Raw genomic sequence first — 25,042 nt, forward strand, 5'->3', positions numbered from 1 at the left:
TATGTCTAGCGCTCTCACCACTGTCTTATAGGCCAAAACTACATACAGGGCTCTTTTCAAGATACTTGCATGCCGAGCTCTCCCCCTTTTTACCCAGGGGCCGGGGTTCCAGGAGCAGGTCTGCTATGAGGGCAGAGGGCACTACCTCACCCTCCCCCTCTTTTCTCTGCTCGCTCCACTCTTCAAGTGCCAGTCACTGTAGCAAAAGCAGGGGCAGCTGTATCCACCTAAAAATGCAGTTTATGTTCAAAAGAGACTTAAGTTCAGTCCATGGCTGACATTATGCAAGAGAAGTCCGGCTCAAAAGGCTACTCCTCTCATTCTTCTATCGGGTTCCTTCTAATCATGCTTTATCATCTCGGTCCTAGGCCGCTTCCCTCTCTCTGAAAACCACTAGTCATGAGAATCAATGTCTAAGAAAAGTTTCTTTTTTAGTTCTACTGCGTGGTTGTCCTGAGCCTGGCTACGTGGCTTCCCCCTCCCCCACTCAGCCCAGAGCTGAGCAGGGGAGAGGAGATGTTTCCACTGCTGAAACCGGAACCCAAAGGAGGCCGAACCCCCTAGACTCCTGCTTTTAACTCTTTGTGTCCTCAGAGGCGTGTCCAAACCTCCGAGTGACCAATCTAGGTGCTAGCAGAAAAGCTGATTATTGATTGGACTGCCTACATCCCCTTGGAAAAAATTCACCTCTCCCGCAACCACGACAATCTTGCTCATATGTCTCTTAAGATTTGTTATGCACTTACCACTGCAAAGCCAAGTGCTGCCTCTTTGCAAATTGTCTACTGTTCTGTGTGTTCACATTTTTCTGGGTATAATTCTGGCAAAATATGGGGGTCTTTAGCCTCCGTATATCAGATGCAGTTTATTTCTAATGACCTGAACATGCCACTGGTGCTTCTGTTAAATACATATTGCCCAGTGGTAAACCAGTGTAATAGAAAAGAAGGGAGAAGTACTAGGTTTTGTATGTGAATTTTAATATTTTTTAACATTATACAGATTACATTCATGTAGCATGATGAACAACTTTAATAGTCCAAGAAATATATCTAGAGAAATATAGAAACATCTGCTAACTAATCTTAAGTGCTTTTGTTAAGGCCACAAAGAAAATGCAAGGACAACTTGCCACTAACACTTACAAGAGCACATAAATTCAAACTGTAGTTGTAGAATATACTGAAAAAGGAAAATTTTCATAACACTACAGAGAACTATAGCTGCAAACAACAGCAGATTTTTCTGGATATGAATTTTAAAACAAGTTAGCTGTGAAACAGACATTAAAGGTTTCTTTTCATAATTAATCACAATAATTTTTCTATGATGTTCCTTATACTGTTAATGTAAAAAGGTACCTCATACAGTCAGAAAGCAGAAAAGGTAATGAAACACTTGGACAACAAAACACTTTAGAATTCAGATAGCCTTTTCAGATGCATCTGAAGACGTTAATTTCTGCAACTCAAACAGCATTACGAGTTCTTTTGAGGGATTTTGATTGTGACAGTCTTAACTTCTGTGTATTCATGAAGTCCATATTCTCCCCTAGGCAAAAGAGAACCAAGAGCAACATTTATGTCAATGCTTTTTATATGAGTTTTGTTCTGGATGGAATTTTCAGTGGTAGTATGCAATTGGCTGGATATATAACAAGTACACTGGACATATTTGGAAGACAGCTGTGCAGCTGGACTGCTGCTGGAAAACTTTTGGAAAGCTATAGCAATGACCTCCCAAGACAAATGGGAGGGAATAGTTTTATTTCTGTGAGTGGTGTTTAATTTAGAGCATTTCTAAACTGAATTTCTGTACAGCAGATCAGGAACATATTAGATCTTCACAATTATGTTCAGCAAGTTATTTGTAAAGTTCTTCTTCTGATGTTAAGAGCTTTCTCCAAAGTCAATGAATAGGAACTTCATCTCCATTAAATGGGGGACAAAATTATTCCATGATGAAAACTCACTGACAGTGAGAAGGGGTTGAACTCTTTGACATATTACAAGCATGTTTCACCTTTATGTTTTCATTGATGAGATGAAAATTGTTTGTGTTCCTAAATATTTGACATCTGATGTAGTCAAACTATTTAGACATATTCTGATTGCACTATAGAATATAATAGTTCTCACTGCTGTCTTATTAGATAGATATATAAGCAAAACAGAATTCTGTACTCAGGACACTTGTGCTGGGTGAAAATGTTTACTGATTCCCTTCTTTTTTTTTTTTTATTAGTATATGACATTCAGTAGTTTAATTAGTAATGGTATTATCACTGCAGGAATTTTTCAGAGAATTTTATTTTGGGGATCAAGGAAGTCAGTAACTTAACACAACCACATCCTAATTTTTTCAGTGTAGGTTTTGCAACATATTTCTACTTCTTGTAAAAATGGTTGTCACATATTTACAAGTTTTCTCATGACAGACATCTGTCCTTTTTCCTTGTCCTTTAGTGAGAATATTTTATTGGTCTGACAATTGTGACTTTGAACCCAAAGACTTTGTTAGCATGAAATATTATTTCCTTCAAAATATACTGCTATAGAGAGTATTTTTATAGTCCTTTATTTCCATCAATTAAATCCAAAAAATTCTTCTGAAAAAGACTGTAATTCAGAATTGATTATCTCCCAATTATTGGCACCCACCAAAGGCAAAGCTGTCTTTGATAAAATGGCCTAAATTATAGAAGGGTTTCAATTTCCAGTTTTCTAAAGCTCTCTGTTGAGACTTGATTTTTCCTTTGAAGTCGGTGGGAGCTTTGCCATCAGAAGCAGATTGTGTGCAGCGATGAGCAAGTATGAAAACACTAGCCCTTATCTCTGAAGAAACTACATAAAAAGAAGCTCTGAAGCATCCCACCTATACATATCTTTTTTAATCACTTCATGGTTCATTAGAAGTGTTACATATTTACCTTAATAAAAAAATCCAAGAAGGCTTGTATGTATTGATTTTTAGTCATTGCTTTAAAAATAGTTTGTTCTAATACACATGACATTTTTAACAAAGAATGGATATAAGTAAGACAGCATATGATTCAAATTGAAACTGGATTAAAACTTAGAAGTCTGAAAAAATTTGATTAGCTTATAATATTTGTATGCCAGTCTACTTCTATTCTGGGGAAAAAACAAAGGTCCAAAGACTACAGAAGATTCTTTTCATTTTAACTTTTGACCTGGCTGGCACATGTTGTAAAAACATTTGTTTCACAAACTTTTAAGTGAAAAATCTTGCTTAAATAAAGGATTTGGGATAGTCTTGTGTTTTCAAAACCTAATATATAAAGGGGATTTCACAAACTATTCACAAATTTACCTTCATGAAAATGACAGTTTCTCTATATATGCAAAAACTGTAAACCATAAACACAATGGTCATTTTTGCTTGTATTCTGTATTTGCAGTATTCTGCAACCATAGTAGACTGCAAACTGGTCATATTGAAAAAGTGTGCATCTAAGAATTTTTCTTATTTATTTTGTAGAGGAATTGCTGGTTGATATTGCCTTTGACAACATGATGACTCTAAGCACTCTAGAGACTAATTTGACAAAATCTCAAACTGGACATTTTAGTTATGCATGTTTTTAGTCTTGGTTTGGAATTTTGTTTTGAATTTCCTGTGAATTTACAGTTTTAAAAGTAATTACTTACATTTCTCGTCCATTTCCTGACATCTTAAAACCTCCAAAGGGACACTGAGGAGAAAATGCACTGTAGCAATTAACCCTGGAAGAATAGGAGAATTACTTTTGACAGTGGGAAACAATATTTTTTCACTTCTGAAAAAACAGTGTTTTCCTGTCACCTCTAAAAAACCTATGGTGATAGTCACAAACAGTATCTGCAAAAATGTTTGTAGTTTGAAGTTCAGATAACTGAAGCATCAAAACCAATTACAGCTATTATCAGAGTACTAAAACACAGCAAGGGTCTTGAAGCAGAGAGACATTGCTCTGATCATTGAAATAAATTCCTAATTTTTGCATAAGCTCTCTCACAATTATCCACAGATAAGTGTTCTGCTGAAGAATGTCTCTACCCTTCTAGTAGATAAACACACATAAACACACATAGCGTCACTATGTATTTAGGAAGTTTTGTATGGTTCTACTCAGTTAAACTTTATTCTGTATTGTTGTTGAGAGCAAAGACACAATAATAAGTAAGAATGGAATTTCACAGGCAAATTTTTAGGTATGAAGAATTTTGGCAGAATGCACATCTTATTTCCTGGGAGAGAAGCTGTTTTTGTCTTACAACCTTGTCAAATCAAATATTCTCTATTTTCATATCTTATATTCTATCCTCCTGCTAGGCTACTGGATTCAACAAAAGAGATTCTGTTCATAGTTAAGGATTCCTAGACCACCAATCATGTAAGAGGAAATCTCAGATATTCCACTTCTATTCTAAACTTTCTTCCATATAAAGAATACCAACTCTGAAGTCAAGGTTGTTAACTTATTTTTGGAAAGCATATGTTCTTAGATCACAGGACCTGGGCAGGAATCTGTGCTGGTTGCAAGCACTTTCAGATAAAATATAAATTGGACACAGGTTTTGCATTCAAGTAAAATTGGTTGTTCTCCTTCTGATGCATTGTAACATAACACTGCTATGCCTCCAAGGTTACACTCATTCATTTCTTAGCTTTTTCTTTTTTTCCAGCTCTATATAGGTTGCCTCTTCTCCATTGCTGGAAATGGTTGGCCTTTTAGTTAGTAGTTCTTCCAACTTGTATATCCTTTCTTTGGTCAATCACATTTTAGCAATCTTTCCCATTACAGATGGGTGTTCTGCCCAGGCTAATGGCTACTGAACTTCAGATGATTAATTTCTCTACACCAAATACCAAAACTGATTTCATAAATTATCTGTTGGACTATCCCCAGATCCTGAAGTAAATGGCACTCTCGCAGCATTTTCTTTTGTTTCCTTTTCCTTTTAGCAAGTAAATTTCCTTTTTTTTTGACTAAGTTTATGGGAAAAATAGATGAAGACTAAAAAAGCAATTATTTAATAACACATTACATAAGAAAGACATATGAAAAATAAACAGAAGAGACAATGATCCACTTCAATAAAGATGGCAAGGAATAAATATAAAATAAGACCACCTAAACCACTGTGAATATGTCTTACAATTGACATATCCATTGATACCTACAGATCTAAAGCAAGAATTTGAAAAAAACATTACTTACCATACTGTTCCAGCCTGAAGAGCAGCTGCAAATGTCAGTGCTTTATCAATGTCTTTGGTAAAAACTGCTGCTGCTAAGCCATAGGTGGTATTATTTGCCCTTTTGATAACTTCATCTACAGTTTTAAACTTCATGATTTGTTGAACAGGTCCAAATATCTATATCAAACACATGTAAACATAAGAAGTAAACTAGAATAACTTACTATATGAAGTAATTTATGTATTTTAAGTTTAATTCTGTCAGATGGCCTTATTTCCGAATTCATTCAGTCAGGAGAGAATAAAGTTCTAAAAAATACTATAAATATGCATAAAGATTTTTCCAATATGAAGGAAGTCAAGACTAAATATAGTAAATAGTTCATAAAACAATAAATGAACAATGAAAACAAACAATGATTAAAATGCACCCATCATAAATGTAGTTAACATGGTGCCACAACATGCTACCTATCTGTACTGGCTACCAACAAACCAGTTGGTTTGGTTAGTCATGTTTTCTGGACAAGGTCTATTTTTAAAGTCAAGAAAGACATGAAATTTTTCCTTCACCTAATTTTACTATTAGACCTTTAATCGTGCAGGTAGCTGCACAACTGAGAATGTACTCCAAGTGAAACAACTAATTCTGCTTTCCATGTGGTAAGAGAGTAGTCCCTCAGGTTCAGCTTTCCTGCTACCATTCTTCAACGTTCTCAGCCAGAGGTGCCCATGCCTATCACAGAACACCAGGACTGTGTAGGCTGGGGGGCATTACGACATCTAACTAATTCTATTTCACTAGACTGTGAGCTTTCTACTTGACTGAGGTTTTAGTGCTGGTTTCTAGCTAGAGCTGTAAGGATTGATTTCCACAGATCAGAAAACCACTGAACATTCCCCCAGTGTTCAAGTTGTGAGCTTCAAAACTCAGATATTCTTTAAACTGTCTTGGCTATCTGTAGCTTCTTTGTTCATTGCACTTAAAATAATGTGAGGACCATGTCTTATACTGCTGACCAAAGGGTAACAGAACCCTCAGAAAAATCATAATTCTGTGCTGTTTCCTACTTGACTCATAATAGGGTAGAAACAATCCGAATACTGCCTCATACAGCTCTACCATGCTTTACACCCCTCTCCCTCTCACAATTAATTCTAAATGCAGTGGTGTTCATTTTCACTCAGGCTGTTGACGTTTGCTGGATGTAGTAAGTATGTTTAGCAGACTGCATCAGCTTCCTGGTATGAAGTAGTATAATGGACACAAATTGCAGGCCAATTGCAGCAGTTATTAGTTATGATAAATGTAAAAAAAAAACACAGCAGAGAGATCATGACTTGGCTTTGAGTCTTTATGTACACAACTAACTCAGTACTCCCAAGTGTCTCTGGGTCCTTCTAGACAATCACTGGTGCCCCGGCATTGTCATCTTGGTTGGGACAGTAGCAAATTCTTCAATAACGTGTAGACACATCAGCAGACTGATCTAAGTTAAATAACCTCACAGAGGAAAAATGAAATGCTACCAAAAAAATGCCTCTGGAAGCACAATTCCACTCTAGTTTCTCACATTGCATAGCAGCTGCCTGGTGCATACAAGCTTCAAGTTGTCTCCTTAGGTAGTGTAAAACGTTCACAAGTTGTGCCTCCGAGGTTTGTGTCTCTGTTAGAGGTCACTGTGACTTTGATATGTGAGACATAGACAGTGTGGAGCAGTGCAAACAATCCAAACCTCCGTATTTATCTGCTGCAGGAGCCTTTGTTGGCAGGGCAGTCTCAAACTCCTCTCCCTGCTTAAGCAATCTGGTGAAATGGGCACCAAAATACAACAAGAGCACTTTAAACATCACCAGGATGGAACATCAGGTTTAATGAGAAAATTTTCATATAATCATTTGACCTTCTAAATGCATATTTTGTATAGATATTTAAACAGATGACTTCAAGTGAGAGAAGAGATTGCAGAAAATTTATTTACCTCTTCTTTGGCAATGCGCATATCATCTGTAACATTAGAAAAAACTGTGGGCTGGATGAAGTAACCCTTGTCTCCCCATCGACATCCTCCACATTCCAGCTTGGCTCCTTCTTTTTTCCCACTCTCAATTAGCTCCAGGATTTTTGTAAACTGCTCCTTATCAATCTAAATGAAAAGATATTTCAGGAATGAAAACAACATATACTGATAAGAGTTGTTATTCTAGCTTATTAACCTAAACCTGTGCCCTTGTGACCTGGAGAAAAATATGGTTTTTTTCTCTCTGGCAATAGACCACAGTGAATAAACCTGATAGAGGCTATAATTTTTTGTTTCTAGAAAAAATTACTCAAAGCATAACAAGGAATCTGAAGACAAAGAGAGATATTTAATGTAATTACCATAAAAGAAATGCAGCTACACCCCATGATTACAGTTTTCCATTAAATAGAATCATACCGATTCTAAAAGGAGTAACTTTTCTAATCTGTAAAACAGATAACCTTCAGCTAAAGGCTACTAAGAAGAAAAATAAGTCAAAAAAGGCAAATTATGAGACTGGAGGAGAAAAGAGTCTTTATACTCATTCAAATATTTTCAGTTTTGCTTTTTTCACATGTTTAACTTCCTTAATTTTTTGGTAGGAGTGTATTTACATCTCACATTTAAATTGTAGCATGACATTCAAGCTCAGTAAAGCCACAATGATATGAGAGAGAATTTCTGTTAATTTTATATTAGCTGTCCACCAGACAAATGGAGTTTATTTTTTTGAATCTTCCTGCCCTTTGATTTTTAAATTTATTCAGCTGAATTTATTATCTTGTATCAAAACACATTTCAGGAAATCAAAACAATATTTTTAAATTTCTCAAATCTTGTGTGGCTTGGAGTGCATTTTTCCCAACTTACTGGGTGTCTTTTATTACTTAAAATGACTGTGATAATCAATAAAGAATATGTTACTCTATCAAATGCATAGGAGCAGTTTTGTCTCCTACTTTTTCTTTGTCTCTACTACAGTGCTTTTGTTCCATGCTTTCATTCCATATCCTGCATTATAAGCTGATGTGGGAATAACTCTAGATGCCAACTATTGTAACAGTGCTCTGAAGTGATCTAGCAAGTTCACAGCATTGGGATAGCAATACTTTTTAATGTTGCATTTTAACATTCATTTGATGGGAAAGCCGTTGGTACAATCTTTTCACAAAAGAAAGAAAAACACCTCTTGCATTTTAATTGTGTAATATTCTAAAACTGAGAGCAGCATAATAAAAGTCTAGTGACTTGAAAAAGGGGAAGAGATATTGAAGCTCTTATTTCTTCAAGCCAGTCACTTATAGTGGCATTATCTGAATGAAAAGTTAGCGAGCTCTAACACGACATGGGCGATTGTACTTGCACTTTTACAGATCTTGCATTGGATCATTCTCAAAGCATTTCAATTTTTATAACTGTTCCCCTTTAATAATAAAAAGAACTAGAAAAGAGAATGAGGCCTTGGGCCTATAATACTGGCACAAACAACAATCACTCTGATTTTTTCCTCGTTATACTCTAGACTAACCTCTACAAAACGGTACTTAGCCTTGAAACTACTGCAACAGTAGGTTTAGAAAGACATTAAATTGTGACGAATTAGACATTAATTCTGAATTCATGTCCAGAATTATGCTGGACACATGGAAACATTACTCACTTGAGGGCCTTGCTGTACACCAGGCTGCAAAGGATCCCCAAGTGTATACTTTTTTGCTCTTTCAATGCTCCGGCGAACAAACTCGTCATAAATAGGCTCTTCCACAAAAATCCTAGATCCTGCTATACAGCACTGTCCCTGGTGATAGAACAGACCAATATGGGCAAATTCCACAGCAGCGTCCACTGCAAAGAAATACAAAGTTTGTCAGATCATAAACTTGAATTGTCACATAAAATCTTTACTAACCTTTGTCACCCATCCAATTTCCCTTTCTAGCACTTTTTATTTTATGGTCCTTTAAAACACAGATATACAACCACTTACTTATGTCCAAGTGACCCTTCTCAAGAGTATCATGGTACACCTAGCTGAACACACATTCAGACACTCTATGAGAAATGTAGATTTAATATTATTTGGCCCGTCAGGAGTACCAAGCAGAGTATTCAGACAGAAAGTTGATAAACCTGTTCAAGATCCTTCTATCTGCTTTTCATTCTGCATTCATGTTTCATTAAGATGATCATTAATTACATTAAGAGTGAACAGGTTGTCAGAGGTCCATATCTATTCCTTATCTAGTAGCCATCCACTTTGGTGGCCATCTAATTTAAAATTATAGCATGACCAGAAAACACTAAAAATTACTTCTTTTTCCAAAAGATTCACATAATTTACTGACAAAGAAAGTAAAAATGTGTTGGATTTGCAATAGTGGTAGTTCATATTATAGAATTGCTACTAACAGTCTGCATCTGCAAATATAATGTTAGGACTTTTTCCTCCAAGTTCCAAGGTAACTCTCTTCAGATTGCTCTTCCCTGCTGCTTCTTTAATGAGTTTGCCAACCTAAAAGATAGGAAGAGAACAGTTAAATGTCAAAAAGTTTATAATTACCTCTATAATTCTTTTCTGATTCCCTCAAAATTGAAAATCGGTTAAGTGACTTCTATTTTCCCAGTAATAAAATGAAAAATAAGTCAAAATAAAACAATTTTAAGAAGTGAGGGTGCAGGGGACGTGTACCCTACAAACTGGAAATGTTTTCTAGAAGAGTTTCCCTCCGTAATGTTAACTGTCAAGGATATGTGGTGCTTTTTTAGTTACTACCACTCTACTTGCATGTATCTCTATTCTAAAGCAGGCACAGGTTGCTGCTGCACCAGTTACTCCCATTAGGTTAAAATTCCTTTGTTTTAGCATGAGAAACTCTTTAATGCACAAAGTTTATGAGAAAATCTACACTGGCTGCATGGACACTCTTCCTTGTTTCAATTTCTGTCTTAGATGAATGGAAAGGAGGAAATGGACACTGCAAGCTAGAACCCCTACCCTGATTTTTTTCTATGATTGACATGATTAACTTGCTATGAATTGCCCTGGAAAAGCTGTGAAGGAAAATCTGCTTTTTGCTCTTATGGCTTTGGTTTCTAACTGCCTGTGTGTATCAACCACTAGGCAAACTTCTTCCCTCTGCCAGCCTTCCTGCCATTGTTCCTCTTTGCTAAACTGCACTGCTAGAAGAGAGCAGCCACCAAGCTCTAGAATACACCCTGTGGTCCATCTGCCTTTGGAGGGTCACTGGGCACTGAGAACTGTAGTTATCACCATCCATTGGGAACATCTGTGGGATATTTCTCAGATGTCAGAGTTTTGGGTTGTTTGCATTTCCCATTACTGTAGAGCTGAAAGTTTCTGAGAGTAAACATTGCTCTTGCACTCGGTATATACTGATCCCTCGGTATATCCCTCCCTGATACAAGAGGCAATGATATTTATCTTTGCAGTCTACATCCAAGAAGTTAAGAGACCAGATGGCAGCTTTTCCATTTAGCATGGATGTAGACAGACAATATAATGAACTGTGTCAAGGGTATAGCTAACTCTTAATCCTATATATAGTCTGAAATGAGAAATCTTCAATTATAGCCCTCACAGTTCTTCAGAGTGAAAGTTAGGGAAAATTAACAGTGACCTTCCTTTTAAACAGATACATATTCAAACACGCTTCTAAGACCACCCAGATGGTACTAAGCATCACTGAAATACCAAAAATCAGTCACTTCACCTAAACGTGTGGAAACTGAAGAATGAGATTTCCTAGGTACTTTCCTGTCATTGTTATTAAGCTTAAAGATAACAAACTTCTTAAAAAAAAAGTAAACCATGTTATGAAAAAGCCTTGGTTTAAATGAGTAAGACTTAAAATACCCTTGGTATACTAGAACCTACTGTATCTCATGGACTGCCTTTGTTTGAAGGGCTTTCCAGCAATACAAACATAGTTTAAATATGTTTAAAGTTAATAATAACCAACAAATCATTAAACAAACTTTGTTTAACAAACCAGCAGTCATAAGAAAGAAGAGAGTTAAAATAATTACACAGAATAAGTTAGACATTAAATCATGGCTGGGAATCAAAGGGGCACATTTCCTGCTTGTATTTTCTTGTATTCATTATAGTACCTCTGTAGAGCCTGTGAAAGCTACTTTATCTATATCCATGTGGTGAGAAATTGCTGCTCCAGCGGTGGGTCCAAAGCCTGGCACAATATTCACTACTCCAGGTGGAAATCCTGCCTGAATTAGAAGAAAGAATTCTGTAAATTTGGGGAAGGATAACAACTAGAAGGACATGTGTCGCATGGTCTAACTTCCCTTCTCAGTTCTTCAGCCACCTTTTCTTAGCCATATATTTATTCTCAGTCCTGGAGCCCCAAAAGATTTCATTCTCACATGATTTACACCCTCTTTCTTTCAGCTGTCTTTTAGGTTATTGAAATACCTTTTTTTTTTCCTCTCCAAAGAACATATTACTGTAGTTTTGTTAGTGACACTTCCAAAGAAATATTTATTAAATTTTCTCACTCACATGTGTAAAGAAACAGTGCCTACTTTCATATCTACTTCATAAATGCTATTTGAATCAGCATATGTGCTTGCTGGCTTCTGTACTTTAATATCCATGCTAGATGGAATCTAGTTAATGATCTGCTACTGACATTTTGTTAAGAAAAATGTGGAACTCTGGATATAGGTTGAAAGAACAGAGGGCAACATGAGAGTTTACAGCAAAAAAAGAGGCATATCAGCTACCAAACATGAAAAGGCAGGCTGAGATATGCACAGTTTTAATATCTTGAAGATTTTTTATGCAAATAAGCATTTCCTATGGTTTAAAACAAATACATTGTCTCCCATAAATCCTGTATTAGATATGTTCCATTCACAAGTTATTTATTCATAAGTTATTTTCTTCAAGCAGCTTGTGAAGCAAATTCTAAGCATGTGAGAAGATTAGATGGAATTTCTGTTGGTTCATGAAGCAGCTGCACAATCTCTATGACTCTCACAGAGCAAACATAGATTATGTTTGCAGAAATGGATTCATATCCTGCATTATCACTTCCATAAGTCTGTTTAAAATATCAAACAGGACTTTGGAATTACATGCAGAAGCTCCATATTTTTTGGAAAACCGTGAATTTCAGGTGGTGAGTTGGACCTCCTAAAACTGGTGGCCTGCATCTTGGATACCAAGTTGTTACTTTTGTTCAAGCAACTTCCATTCCTTACAGTTTCATGCTCAGATACAGTCTGTCAATGCTTCCTATGCTCATTTAATTTCTCAGACAAATCTTTACCCTGAAATTGATGAGACAATGAAGTCCTTTCCATTTGCTTAGCATTTTTTTCTTAATTATTTTTGTATAGAAGTCTCATTTTGAGCATTTAATTTCCATGTTTGTATTAGGAGCTTTTCTCTTTATATTAGTAAGGGAGCCTTGTGAGTGCTATTAAGCGAGATAGTGAAGGTTACCAGAAATGACTACACATATATTTTTTTAAAGTGGACATTTGGGAACTAGAAAGTTAAATTAGACCTTCAGATATTTTCACAAGCCTATAGTATAATTGAAGTGATCACTGGTAGGGTTTTGGGCTTCAATTTTTTTATTTTATTTATTTATTTATTTATTTATTTATTTATTTATTTATTTATTTTAAATTCTGGATATTTTTATTTGATGTTCTAGATACTTGATACTATCACAATCCTACAATCCTACTTCTGAGATTTCCTTTCAAGAAATCAGAATACCAGAATAGATATTTCATTAAATCATGACGGAATTGATTTACTTTCCCTGTGAAGTTACTGCTTTCAGAGAAATACACTTTCAGATATTTATTGCTAAAAATTAATAGAAAAGGTTTCTCTGATATTTTTAAAGCTATTCCTCCTCCTAAGTATTATCTAATAACATTTACTGTGTGATGCAATAACAACAGGGCTTGGCTCCATTCTGATAATCATTTTGTTTCTGTGTAATATTAACACACAACCAGTCAGTACGCTCTGCTGAATTACTATTTAAAAGCAAATTACAAAAAGTGCCAAGTCATTTCCATTAAAGCTCTGCAAGGTTACTGCACTGGTGATTATTGACATCTGTGCCAACCTTTGAAACATCTTACATTGTATTTGTTGATTTTATCAACAGAAGAAAGGGAAGAAAGCTAAACTGTTTTACTGTTCTCTTTGGATGTTTGCAGGACTGGGCAAAATAGTTGGCTTTCTCAAGAAACTGGCACACTCCTTGTTCAGGAGCACAAAGTGTCTTCTCACAGTTTCTGTCTGAAGAGAATTCACAGGTTTGGCAACAGCCAGCAGCTTAATTTTACAGCTCCCTGTTAATAATAAACTTAGGTGGATGAAAACTTTGTTCAGTTAAAAAAAAAAAGGGCTGTACAAACAAGTTATTTTCTGTGATAACTATGCTAATAAAGTCATTGCCACCCACTTGCACTTGACTCCTTGTTTGCTTTTGACTTTGAAAGGTACTGCACTTTTGTAATACAAATATGTTTGCTAATGAATGGAGTTTACTAAATTGCTGTTGTGAGATTTTTTGTGTGTGTACTAGGCTGAAGGAGATGCATGCTTCGGTTTTGCCCTGATTTGGCTTCACTGGTTTACAGCAGGGTAAGTTCCACAGTGCAAGGCTAGTCATACAATGAACATGTCTTATATTACCTTTGTGGCATTTCAGCTGCAGTATACTCTTACATTTGTGAGAGGGGCAAATAACTCTGTTGTTGGGGACTTACCTCTTTAATTAAGGATCCCATGTAAAGGGCACTGAGTGGAGTTTGTTCTGCTGGTTTGACAACCACCGTGTTTCCACAACAAAGGGCAGGGGCAATCTTCCAGATGAACATAACCAATGGGAAGTTCCACTGAAAGATAGATGAGAAAGTATATCCTATTTCTAATACATCACCAAAATACCCCAGCTTTTTCAATTATAATAGTGCAAATTTTCAGCTGGGTGGTTGAACTTTTTGTTGAACTCCTTTCAGAATGAAGAGGTTTTGAAAAAACAATTGCCAAGCCATATGAAACAAAACCTCAGCTCAATAAACACCTTTTAGAAATGGGGAAAAAGGCAATTAAGAGTTACCTATTATGTCAGAAAGACTAGGAGGAACATACATACAACACTTCTTTTTTTCTCTCCCTGTCTCCTTTCAGACTTACCCCAGCCCCAAAAATAATGGGAGCACAAATAACATAAAGTAAGGGATTACATGATTTTCTGCATTATTTGTTGTTGAAGTAGAACGGCATAAGTGAAAGGAAGTGGAAATGCTGAGCAATCAAAAGTGTTTTGCAACAAACATATAGTCCTCATAATTTTGCTTTATATAGAAACCTCCAGTTTGTTGTTTCATATTTCAATGGAGAGAAAATGAAGACATACTCAGAAATACCTAACATTTTATAAGAGAAATCAGTGTTTGTACTAACAGTGGCTTGTACTTCCAGTAGCTAATTATGTTTTAAATAGCCATATCTAGTGTTTCTACCTCTTTAGGATAGCTTGACTGAGTGTTTTACTTGAAATGTCTTGTGTCTGACCTAAAAGAGGATCTAAACCAGCAGTTTTCCAAGCTCTCCTAGAGACTGGATACAAACATATTCAAGCTATATTCTCCAAATCAGTGTGGTGGTCTAAAGATATAGTAAATTTTCAAGATCAACTTAAAGATGTCAGGATAATGAGCAGGACCCACATGTCTGAGCAGACCTTGTAGACAAGGTGACTTTTTCAGAATCTGTTGAGTTGTCAAGCAGGTCAGATGAGGCTGCTTATAACTACCATGTGCAAGGGAGTGGGTGGATTACGAGAGCCTAGTGTATACAACTATTTTCACAGATTCTCACCAAAGATACATATAGACTTCACAAATAAATTTAGAACTTGAGCTCCTCAAGTGTTTTGAATGATCGGACTCAGGTAAGCCTTTTGAGACTTCAGTTAAAAAGGCAAGTTCAAAAGTGGGAATTTAGATGTGCCAAACAGGAGCTTTTTTCGACACATTCTTTGTGTTGTAACCCTACCACCATCATGGTGAGTGAGTCTTAGCCATAAACAAAGATCCAGCTGTCTGAATGCTGTATGGAGATGGACAGATATTTTAGGTCTTAAAGAGCTTATTGTTTATAGGCTTATAGGCTTAAACATTATATACTGTAAGTACTACACTCTCCTACATGTTTGTTTCTAATTCATTCAGTTTCAACAAAACACAATTCCATCTTTCAAATTATTTCATAGGTCAAACATTTGAGATTTATTTTCTCTCCATATACAGGGAGAAGAAGGACAAGGTTGGACCAAAGTGACTTATCACAAACTGATGAATCAGAATTACAGCACTAAGGATAGTCTCTGTCTTTCAGGACCTGAAAATTTCTGAGTAGTAGTGTTTCACAAATACACTTACATAGGCAAAATTTCAAAACCATTTCCATTTGTAACAAGACATTTGTGTTTTCGTAAATGGTTCCGACTTACAGGAATAATTTGGCCGCACACCCCAATAGGCTCATGTCTTGTAAATGTAAAAAAGTTTCCATCTATGGGAAAAAGAAATAAATTAGACATTCAGACAAAGCATTTGTGAGAAACAGTTAAATCAGAAAGATGATAAAATAGGGTACCAAATGTAGCTGGATACAATTTTACTTATAAATTATATTTTCAAAATCTTAACTATGCAAAATCCATAAAGTACATCTGGATTCAATGTCTACTTTCTTCATGGCTTCAATGTTTGATTTTTCCAGTCTGCCTGTCTTTTTACTCTCACAACCCTGCTTCACAATATGCACAGCACACCAATAAGCATTCCTCATTTCTTTTTTCTTTTATCACCTTTTTTTTTCTTTCAAAAACTTCTTTTTTAAATCCTAGGTACATATCAGACATTTTTTATTATTAGATCTTAGTTTAAATCAAATCCATTAAATATAACATTCTCTTTGATTCAAATAAATATGTATTCCATTAAACCTAGTATAGAGGTCTACATGAGGCAAAAAACTGGAAGTATTTATCACTCTAGTTTTCCTTAATTCCTTCTTTATTACCTTTTCCATAATTCCCTATTTATTACCATGCTTTTCTTCATCTTACTGAGAGAAGGTAGCTAGAGAGACAATGTTTTCATAGAGCTGCTTAATGGGAAAGGGAATGGAATGAAATTTTAGCAAATGTTGTTTCCTCATTCCTATCTCTTAGTACTTTTCCTAATACATTATCCAATCACTGAAGTAAATATTACTGCTTTAGTTAATCTTTGCTCAAATATGTAGACACCCAGGTCTCACTACTATAGTCTTGTATAAACTATACATTGCTATGCAAAGGTAGCCTACTGCATTTCTTAAATGTTCATGCTGGTTAAATTATTTTGTCCATGAACAATACTTGTTAATGGTGATAGAACAAGAAATAAATGTGAAGACCTACACTAAATGTTTAAACTGAGAACTATGACAAATATTTAGTAACCTATCTTAAAAACTTTCCAAAATATTTTCCATTTGAATTATTTTCTGTGTTACACAACTTTTAGATTAAAGTCAGTTATTTACAGTTTGTGTTGGCCTCTGTTCTGAAGTTTTATCATCTCAGAACTACTCACCCATTGGAACAGTACGCCCATGGATTTTATCAGCCCAACCTGCACAGTAGCGTAAACTTTTGATACAGGCACCCAAATCCATTAGGTATGCCGTGGAAAAGAGCTTCCCACCATCAATGGTTTCCATTGTCTGCAGACAAAAGCAATTAAAAAGTTAATATCAAATACTGACAATGGTTCTTTGTTTCTGCTTTGTAATTTAGATTTTGGTGGTTCACTTTGGTGATTTCAGCTTCAGAACAAACATTTAGATTAACTCCCCTCTGAAGAACACATTTGAAAAGCTCAATATAGCAATTTAGAAGTGAGAAATTTTCATGATGGTTTATTTGTATTGAGCTATGCAGATAGCAGGATCACAACACATTTGTAATGGTAAGATTTTCTCAAAAACACCTCTCTGATATGAATCAGTTACATAGTTCTACTTTATGTTAAATATTCTTCAAGCACAGATCAAGAGATCAGGCAGGAAACAGTACAAATAACTGATGCAAATAAAATTAGTGGATTTCATAAAATATCAGCAATACTCAAGTCTTGTTAAAAAATATCCTAAACACACCTTGAGTGTTTGATGTGCAAAAGATCTGAGCCATCTAGAACTCTTAAGTGAAAAAAAATTCATTAGGAAAAATAAATGCTTATACAGAAGAGATAATAGGGTTGCTATTCCAGTCAATAAATAGGGTTGCTTTTCAGTCAAATCTAAGGAATATGGTTTGGATTAATTTCCGTTATTATCAGGACATAAAGATCACAAGATGTTCTTGAATAAAGTCTGCATATTTTTGACAATTCAAGAATATTTTTCTCAAGCTTTCCAAAACAGAGAGATTGAAGACCTTCAACCTTATGAACAATTCTGTCACAATACTCAGTAGGAAGAGCCCAAACTATAGTTTTAAGATCTAAACATTAATTTCAAGAGGTAATCAGGTTGACATGCTTTAATATTTCAGTTTGGATCAACAGACTGGTCCTCCAAGAACAGTTTTTCATCAACACCTCCCCTGTGCAGTCCACATTTTTAGTTAACAGGACATTGTTCAGACTCCATACTTGGGAAGAATTGTAGGAAATATAAATAAAGTCAGTAAAACAGAGACTTGAGAGAGGCCCTAGAGAAAAGAGATTTACATTATGAAAATGGCAAAAGTGAACAAAAACTAATTTAATGTTTCATCTTTCCTGTGGGAAAAAAGATTTACTTTCATCATCTTTGCATTTGTAATGTCTTAGACTGCACAATAAAGAAACAAATGCCAGTTCATCCAATTATTTAATGGACAAGAGGGCATACTGCTCTAATTAGAATATGGCTCTCTTAAAATTTTCTCTCTCTCAACTCAAACCTAGCATATTAAAGGACATAAGTTCCAGCCACACAAAGTTTCTCCTGACAAATTCTACTACAGTCATAAGGACACATAATGTGCAACAGATGTTTTGCAAATTTTACATATCTGAGGGTTTAAATTTTATGAGCTTATCTATAGTATGTTTTGTGGCTAATGCCTAAATACTTCAGACTCTAACTAGATCAGTCTGAGTGATGATCCTGAATGCTGGATACTCTTCCTTCTCTAAATTTTTATGCTGTTTGCAGAAAACCAGGATTCATCTTCAACACAAGCAATAATCCCACCTAAATTTTAATTCCAGAATGTGCTTGAAATAGCAGAGAAATTCGCCTTAATAACAGTATCATACGTGGAGTTTAAAACAAGGAGAACAGGATACTAGCCTCTATGAAATTGGTGGTGTATTTCTATTTTACATGTCATTTCTTGCCTTAGCGCACATTCTGTAGGTGAGAGCATTACAGCTTCTGTGCCTTCTGTTAAGTGTGCTAAAATAGCCAATGCACTGTGATTTTTAAAGAGAGGATATAAATCCCCAGAGCTCATGTTATTATTCTTTTTAAAATAATCCATTGCTGCCTTTGGTTCTGGTTAAGCTTTATCATTCATTACTAGTTGCAAGCTAGAGTTAATGAAGGACTAGTGACAAGAAAAAACAGAGTTATGAAATTCAAACTCTCTCCCTGTTCTGACCTGTATCATCTATAAACATGCAGTCAGGCTTCGAGTTTAGGCCTTGATTCAGACTTTCATTTGAGTTTGGACCTTGATTCAGACTTTGGTTTACACAAGCATTGACCATGTGATCAGTGTTAGTGTGCCCTTAAGAATCAATGATTCAAATTACTGTGGTAGTGAGTATTTTAAGTATCACTTTAAAGCTAATCAAATACTCAAGTTCTTTGTGGATATAGGGTGTTAATAGACCAGAGTGCAAACCAGTTTAGTGATGTGCATTTGCTACAAAGAGGAAAACCTAGTATTGAGACAGCCTAGCTTTCCAAAGAGTAGGCATGTTAGACTTGCTTGTATCTTTCTTTAAAAATTCTCCTTGTCCTTTTGCTCACATATCGTACTCACAGCTAGAATCAGACGATCTCTTTCGACCAAGTCAGCCAGTTTATTCAAGAGCCTTCCTCTCTCTGAGGCATCCATCGTGCGCCAGGTTGACCCAAGCTCAAAAGCCTTTCTAGCTGCTTTGACTGCCTTGTCTACATCTGCCTGTGGGGAAAACACAAACATGTCAGCAATAATTGGTTCTGTCATAAGTCATTTTTGCTGCTTAATGTGTAAACTTTAGCATAAGCTTAACAGAAAGTTTAAATAAGAGAAACAATGCAAATCTAATCAAAATTAACATCAGTAATGTTAAATATATGGGTTAATTTCTTTCAAACTCCTCTGTTACTATTTCAGCATGGTAAAATTTTATGAGAAACAGATAGGTTCTCAAATTTTCCAAAATAAAAAAAATATAAAAGAACTCTATTTTTAAAATTTAGATTTTTAGGTCCTTTCTATATACCAAGCACTTACACTGATGATGAAATTTAATCTCTTTTATTTACAAAGAGATGTCTAGGTCTGTAAGGTAAATGCTTAATTTCTCATCATCTGAAAGTATCTTATAGTGCAATGAAGACAAAGTTATAAAAGCCTGTTTGTTAGGATGTTTCATAAAATGAACACAAATTTGTTATTAAGGAAGAAAAATCAATAAATTTATTTTTGAAAGTTTTAAGAAATATTTATGTATAAATTTACTTTACAAATTAAAAACAAGCCAGATTTAAAAAGCTAAGCTTAAGTATTTTGAAGTCTAAGAACTGTCTTTGCATATACCAGATAATTAGTCAGTCCATTAATGTTTTTATAGCATATTTTGTTATTTATCATTTGATTTTCGCTATAGAAGAAGAATCAACAATGAAACTATTCTGTGCAAAGGGTGTTCTACATTTTAAGAAAAAAAAAATTATAATTTTTTTGAAAAAAGGCTTTTAGTACTTGGAATTCTTCAATATTTCAAAATTCTTGTAAAATTCACCAACAAAAACAGTGACATAAAGAAGTGGTTTATTCCAGGAGTTTTGTCAGAAATGAAAAATGTTGAGAAAAAAAAAAAAAAAGAGTTTCTATATATGCATGCATTTCCCAGAGGAATTTGCATGCAATGTTTGGAGGATATCTTTCAAACATTTTTTTTGTTGCTGTTTGCTAATATCTCCTCCAGGGAAATCATTATCAAGGCTGACTAAGTGAATTCAACTAAGTCAACACTGTAGACAATTCTTTTAAACACGAGCTAGATCTTGAATCTTTAACTGGTGTTGACAGCCATCAACTAACTTTAAGAAGCTGTGAGTCGCCTGTCTTGGAAAACGTCTTGGAAAGCCCAGCACAGACCTGTGAGGCAGAAGGTCACAGAGCTTCCAAAAGTTTTTCCAGGAAATTTGGGAAAAGACAGGAAGAAACTAAATGAATAGCATAGCCGTTGCTGTAGAGCAATATTGACCAGTCACCTACACCAGGTAGCTGAAATCTACCAGATTAAGAATTACTTTTCTTCAGAATCTATCATTTTGTCAAATACCTCAGCACTATCTGTGATCCTTATAAACTTTCTATGTCTTTGCAATAGGACTCAAGGGCTGTGGCTTGGCCTTAACTGGAAAAGAGGAAAAAGTGTCATATTAATATGAACAATGTAAATTAAAGTTACATTGTCTGGTGTTCTTTCTACTAGAAATGTAGAAATAACTAAAACCAAGAAAAATAATATAAGAGTAATATGGGGTTGTGAATGAAAAGTAATAAAAAAGGTTGTTCTTCAACTGTATGAAATTTAATTTCATTACATAAATCTACACTAGGAATTTAAAGCCCCTTTCTGAGCCAGTTGAGATTTTTTTACAGAAGTACATTTTGTTTACATATGCTGACCATTTGGTGACCTGCTTTATTATTACCAGGGGCCTTTAGGATTAGGAGTGTAGCTTGAAAGAGCCATCAAACTGCAAGAAAATAGTTCTCACCCACATATATGTCTGTTCTTTGTAATCTCCTCTTGTTTTTTAAAATACCACTGCAAGGCAATGGACAGCCCTTTGTCAACCCTATTGTATGCCCAAATTGAATTCCTAAAATCTCTTGGCTCATTATCTGAAGTCTAGCCTCTTGCATATTAGGTACATAATGGCTGTGTAATTTATTAGATCTGCACAATTCACTAGTCAATTTAGTTAATAGCAGTTGTCATTACCTATTAGTTTGCAAAATTATTGAAGAGAAAGCAAACCTGTGTGTTGAATAGTATTATCTCTTTATTTAAGGAGTTGTCAGAGAGCTTGTAAGGAAAGGAAGCTACAAAAAACTTGAATGGTAACTGAACAGTTGCAGGTTATGAGTAATTTAATTTGGAGATGATAAATTATCAGTGTCTCAACACTATTTATAGATAGCTGGTATTAAAGACAAAACTTTGAAAAAGTTCAGGTTTTTAAATTTTTAAAAATTATTTCATTCCAGGTGAAATAATTAGAAGTCAGACTTTCTCAGCCATGTTTTCTCTAAGGAAATGTTTAAAATGTGTCTTCATGACCTTCTTAGTAATTTGTTGCCATTATTGCTCAAGTACTAGATAACTTTAGAGACAAAGATTATTGGGAGAGTCATGATGAGATTATAGACTAGAGTAAGAAACATTTAACTAAAGATGATATACAGGTGACTGTATATCTCAAAAGAGAATTTTATTTCAGTATTAATTTCTGTTCTCTGAAAAAGCATGTGCTCTTTATATTGGCAGTAATTTTTTTGTGAATTTATAACACAGACTTAATTTTACATTAGTTTTACTGGATAAAAAGGTATTTAACATTTTGATGCAAAGCTTAAAAAAATGCTTGTTATACAAAACATTCTAGAGATGTATATTTCTTGACTAAAATGAACATATAATTTTGTGAGAAATGTGAAAAAAAAATTTCATTTTTGTATGCAAGTTTGAATTTGAAGTGGAAATGTAGAAAATTAAATACATGTGTGCAAGAACCAAACCAGTAATTATAAAATCAGCGTTATTTCCAGTTAGAGTCATCTTGGCAATAAAACCTTCACTTCTTCTATTTACTTTCTAATAATATATATTAAAAAAACCCCTTTCTTTGGTTAGCACTTTTATTGTTAAGCACTTTATCTATTCTGTTTACAAAAACTACCAACTTCCTTACATTTAAACTATATAGCAGCACTCGCAAATGCTGTTCATAAGAAAAACAGACAATATAACAAAAATACAGAGATTAGAGCTTAGGTTTTCATTATGTCTTTTATTACATGGCATCTATCTGAAACTTTCCACAACAGAATCTCATAAATATATTAAAAAAACGTTTCTTTACAGAATTCAATGTTTTTTTTAGTCATCTGTTTCATTGATTCAACATGCTTTAAGGAGGTCAGTTTTGGAGGAAATAGTAACTGTTAGGCTACCTTCAGCTTCAAAGTAATTTTTAGGACTATGTTCCAATATGTTTTTCACAAAACAAAATATTTGAAGGAGGCAGCATAGAGAATACATATAGCTAAAATACTCATGGTAGTGATTATCTTCCCAAAATTCATAGGAAATTATAGGTATTTTTCCTTTTTATATTTTCTGTAAAGAAAAGCCTTATATAAAATATGTAATGAACAAGACTATATTACTTTGTAATGAAGAAAACATAAAAGAAAAAATAAAATAAAATCCCAACTAATTTTTTAGATCAATGATCACACATAAGAAAAAGTATAAATAATATTAGTAAAACAAATCAGCAAAAATATTTCTTCAGAACATTTCTCATATGAATCTAATATCAAGCAGTTTTTCAGTGTCTCTTTACCAAAAAAAATATATTATGGCTTATTAAAAAAGGCTTTGTGAAAGAAGGTGTACAGGATGAAGTAGGTACATCTGAGGTGATGTTTTATATCACACAAATGGCTGCTTGCCTTCCTGCTTTTAAGATACACTGAAAATAAAACTACAGTTAAGGGCAACAAAGAAAACTCTACCTTGTCACCTTCTTCAACCTCACAGATTTTCTCTTCATTTGCTGGGTTAAAGACTGCAAATTTTTTACCACTGACTGAATCATGCCATTCATTGTTTATAAATATCTGCAGAGGAAGAAATAGTGCAACAATATTAGTAACACATATATAGCTCTTGTCTGTTATAGGTTTTAGTGAATACACCTGTCTTTCATAGCTGAGAGTTACCAAATTGCTGCATGTCTGAACTAAAACTCAACAGCTGTTACTACATTATTCTGAAGAGATGAGTAATCACATAGATACTTAACGAAGATAATTTTTTAAAAACTGACTTCCTTTAGAGAGTCAACCTTTCTCTACATTGCATTTTTATTTTGTTCCATGTCATAAAAATAGGCTGTCGTAAAGGGGTCCTTCCTCTCTGTGAAGTACAAGGGAGGTACAGCTCTAAATGACCTATGGAAAATAACCTGAATTTCCCATGTTCACAGGATTGGTAACAGTGAAGGGCCTTTCTGTTACACAGCCTGACAGAAGTAAACCCAGTCCTTGAATTTCGTGAATATAGTATATTGAATTAAGAATATCTTGGAGACCACTGTTGTATTTAGCTTTGTTTTGATTTATCTTCACTTCTGCAAGAAAAAGGGAAATCCCAACCAAAACCAAACTAAAACCCCCAAACAAATAAAACCAATAGCAGGATTTTTTGAAATTGAAGCTGAGACTGAAAAAAAACCCGTCATAGTCAACTGAATGAGTTAAAGAATCACGGAATGGATAAGGCTGGAAGGGACCACAGTGGGGTCATGTGGTCCAATCTCCCTGCTCAAGTAGGGTTATATTAGAGCACTTTGCACGGAATTACACCTAGATGGTTCTGTGTGCTTAGTACATGCATAAGGACCTCTGGGTGAAATTTGAGGTACTTATCTCTGTTCACAAACACAAAACAGAGCCTGGGTCTTACCTGTGGATGCATAAGACCTGGACTAGTCTAGAACCTATCACCTCTTGTACACTGTTGGTAAAATGGTCAAAGCGATTTAATTTCTTTCCTAATTGTAGATTAACCTTGAAATAAAAAGGAAATGCTCATTGAAAAGACCTGACAAATGCACAGCTGTTGAAGAGAGGCGGCTAAATTCCTAACAAGTTTTTTGTATGTTGCTTCTTGAGGTGGATATGATAAGATATACAGTCCAAAGTTAACAACAAAGTTAACCTCTGTGATCTCTGGGTTCAGGTCAGTGCTGAAATGAGTGTGCCATGCTAAGCTGTCCCACCAGTGCTTTGAGCCCACCCTCCTGATGTTAGTGGGCTGGTGCCCTCCCTTCTCACTGTCTTCCAGTGCCATTGCATTTTAGGCACGCAGGTGACATCTCAATTGTACTCATCTGTAAGGACATGTATGCTCTGACTCACTGTACCACAAATTTTGAGTTCAAATTGTGCTTCTCTCTAGAGTGAAGGCATCTTGCCCCACAGTTAGTCACTGGAGTCTAGCAGTGAGACCAGCTAGCACTTGCCATCAGGAAAAAGAACCTAGTGCTCCTACTTAGAGTAACAAGAACTTTGAAATAGAAAACCATAAAATACTTTGGTGTAGGCAAAGCAGATGATGGTTGACTGAGGGCAAGACTATATCAAGACACCAGAACTACTGGATAAATGTTCTTTGTCACAGAAACTTGAGGAATAAATCCTTCCACCACAACCACATATATTATTAAAATGTGACAGATT

The 25,042-nt window shown here is 35.0% G+C and overlaps 1 protein-coding gene across 2 annotated transcripts in view; it reads right to left on the bottom strand.

Moving 5' to 3' along the window:
- Positions 1 to 959: 959 nt before the first annotated feature.
- The window catches only part of ALDH1A1 (aldehyde dehydrogenase 1 family member A1), a 29,451-nt gene continuing 5,368 nt past the window's right edge, over positions 960 to 25,042 (bottom strand). For both annotated transcript variants that reach the window (XM_063422115.1, XM_063422114.1), the window contains 12 exons: positions 23,315 to 23,419; positions 19,334 to 19,474; positions 16,890 to 17,019; positions 15,758 to 15,819; positions 14,007 to 14,135; positions 11,361 to 11,474; positions 9,639 to 9,741; positions 8,890 to 9,074; positions 7,188 to 7,352; positions 5,225 to 5,382; positions 3,672 to 3,746; positions 960 to 1,551 (listed from right to left, as the gene is read on the bottom strand). In XM_063422115.1, the coding sequence (XP_063278185.1) occupies positions 1,479 to 1,551; positions 3,672 to 3,746; positions 5,225 to 5,382; positions 7,188 to 7,352; positions 8,890 to 9,074; positions 9,639 to 9,741; positions 11,361 to 11,474; positions 14,007 to 14,135; positions 15,758 to 15,819; positions 16,890 to 17,019; positions 19,334 to 19,474; positions 23,315 to 23,419 (1,440 nt within the window). In that variant the 3' untranslated portion in view covers positions 960 to 1,478. The remainder of the gene's footprint in view (positions 1,552 to 3,671; positions 3,747 to 5,224; positions 5,383 to 7,187; positions 7,353 to 8,889; positions 9,075 to 9,638; positions 9,742 to 11,360; positions 11,475 to 14,006; positions 14,136 to 15,757; positions 15,820 to 16,889; positions 17,020 to 19,333; positions 19,475 to 23,314; positions 23,420 to 25,042) is intronic.

Source organism: Prinia subflava, chromosome Z, assembly GCF_021018805.1.
Source record: "Prinia subflava isolate CZ2003 ecotype Zambia chromosome Z, Cam_Psub_1.2, whole genome shotgun sequence".
Taxonomy (NCBI): domain Eukaryota; kingdom Metazoa; phylum Chordata; class Aves; order Passeriformes; family Cisticolidae; genus Prinia; species Prinia subflava.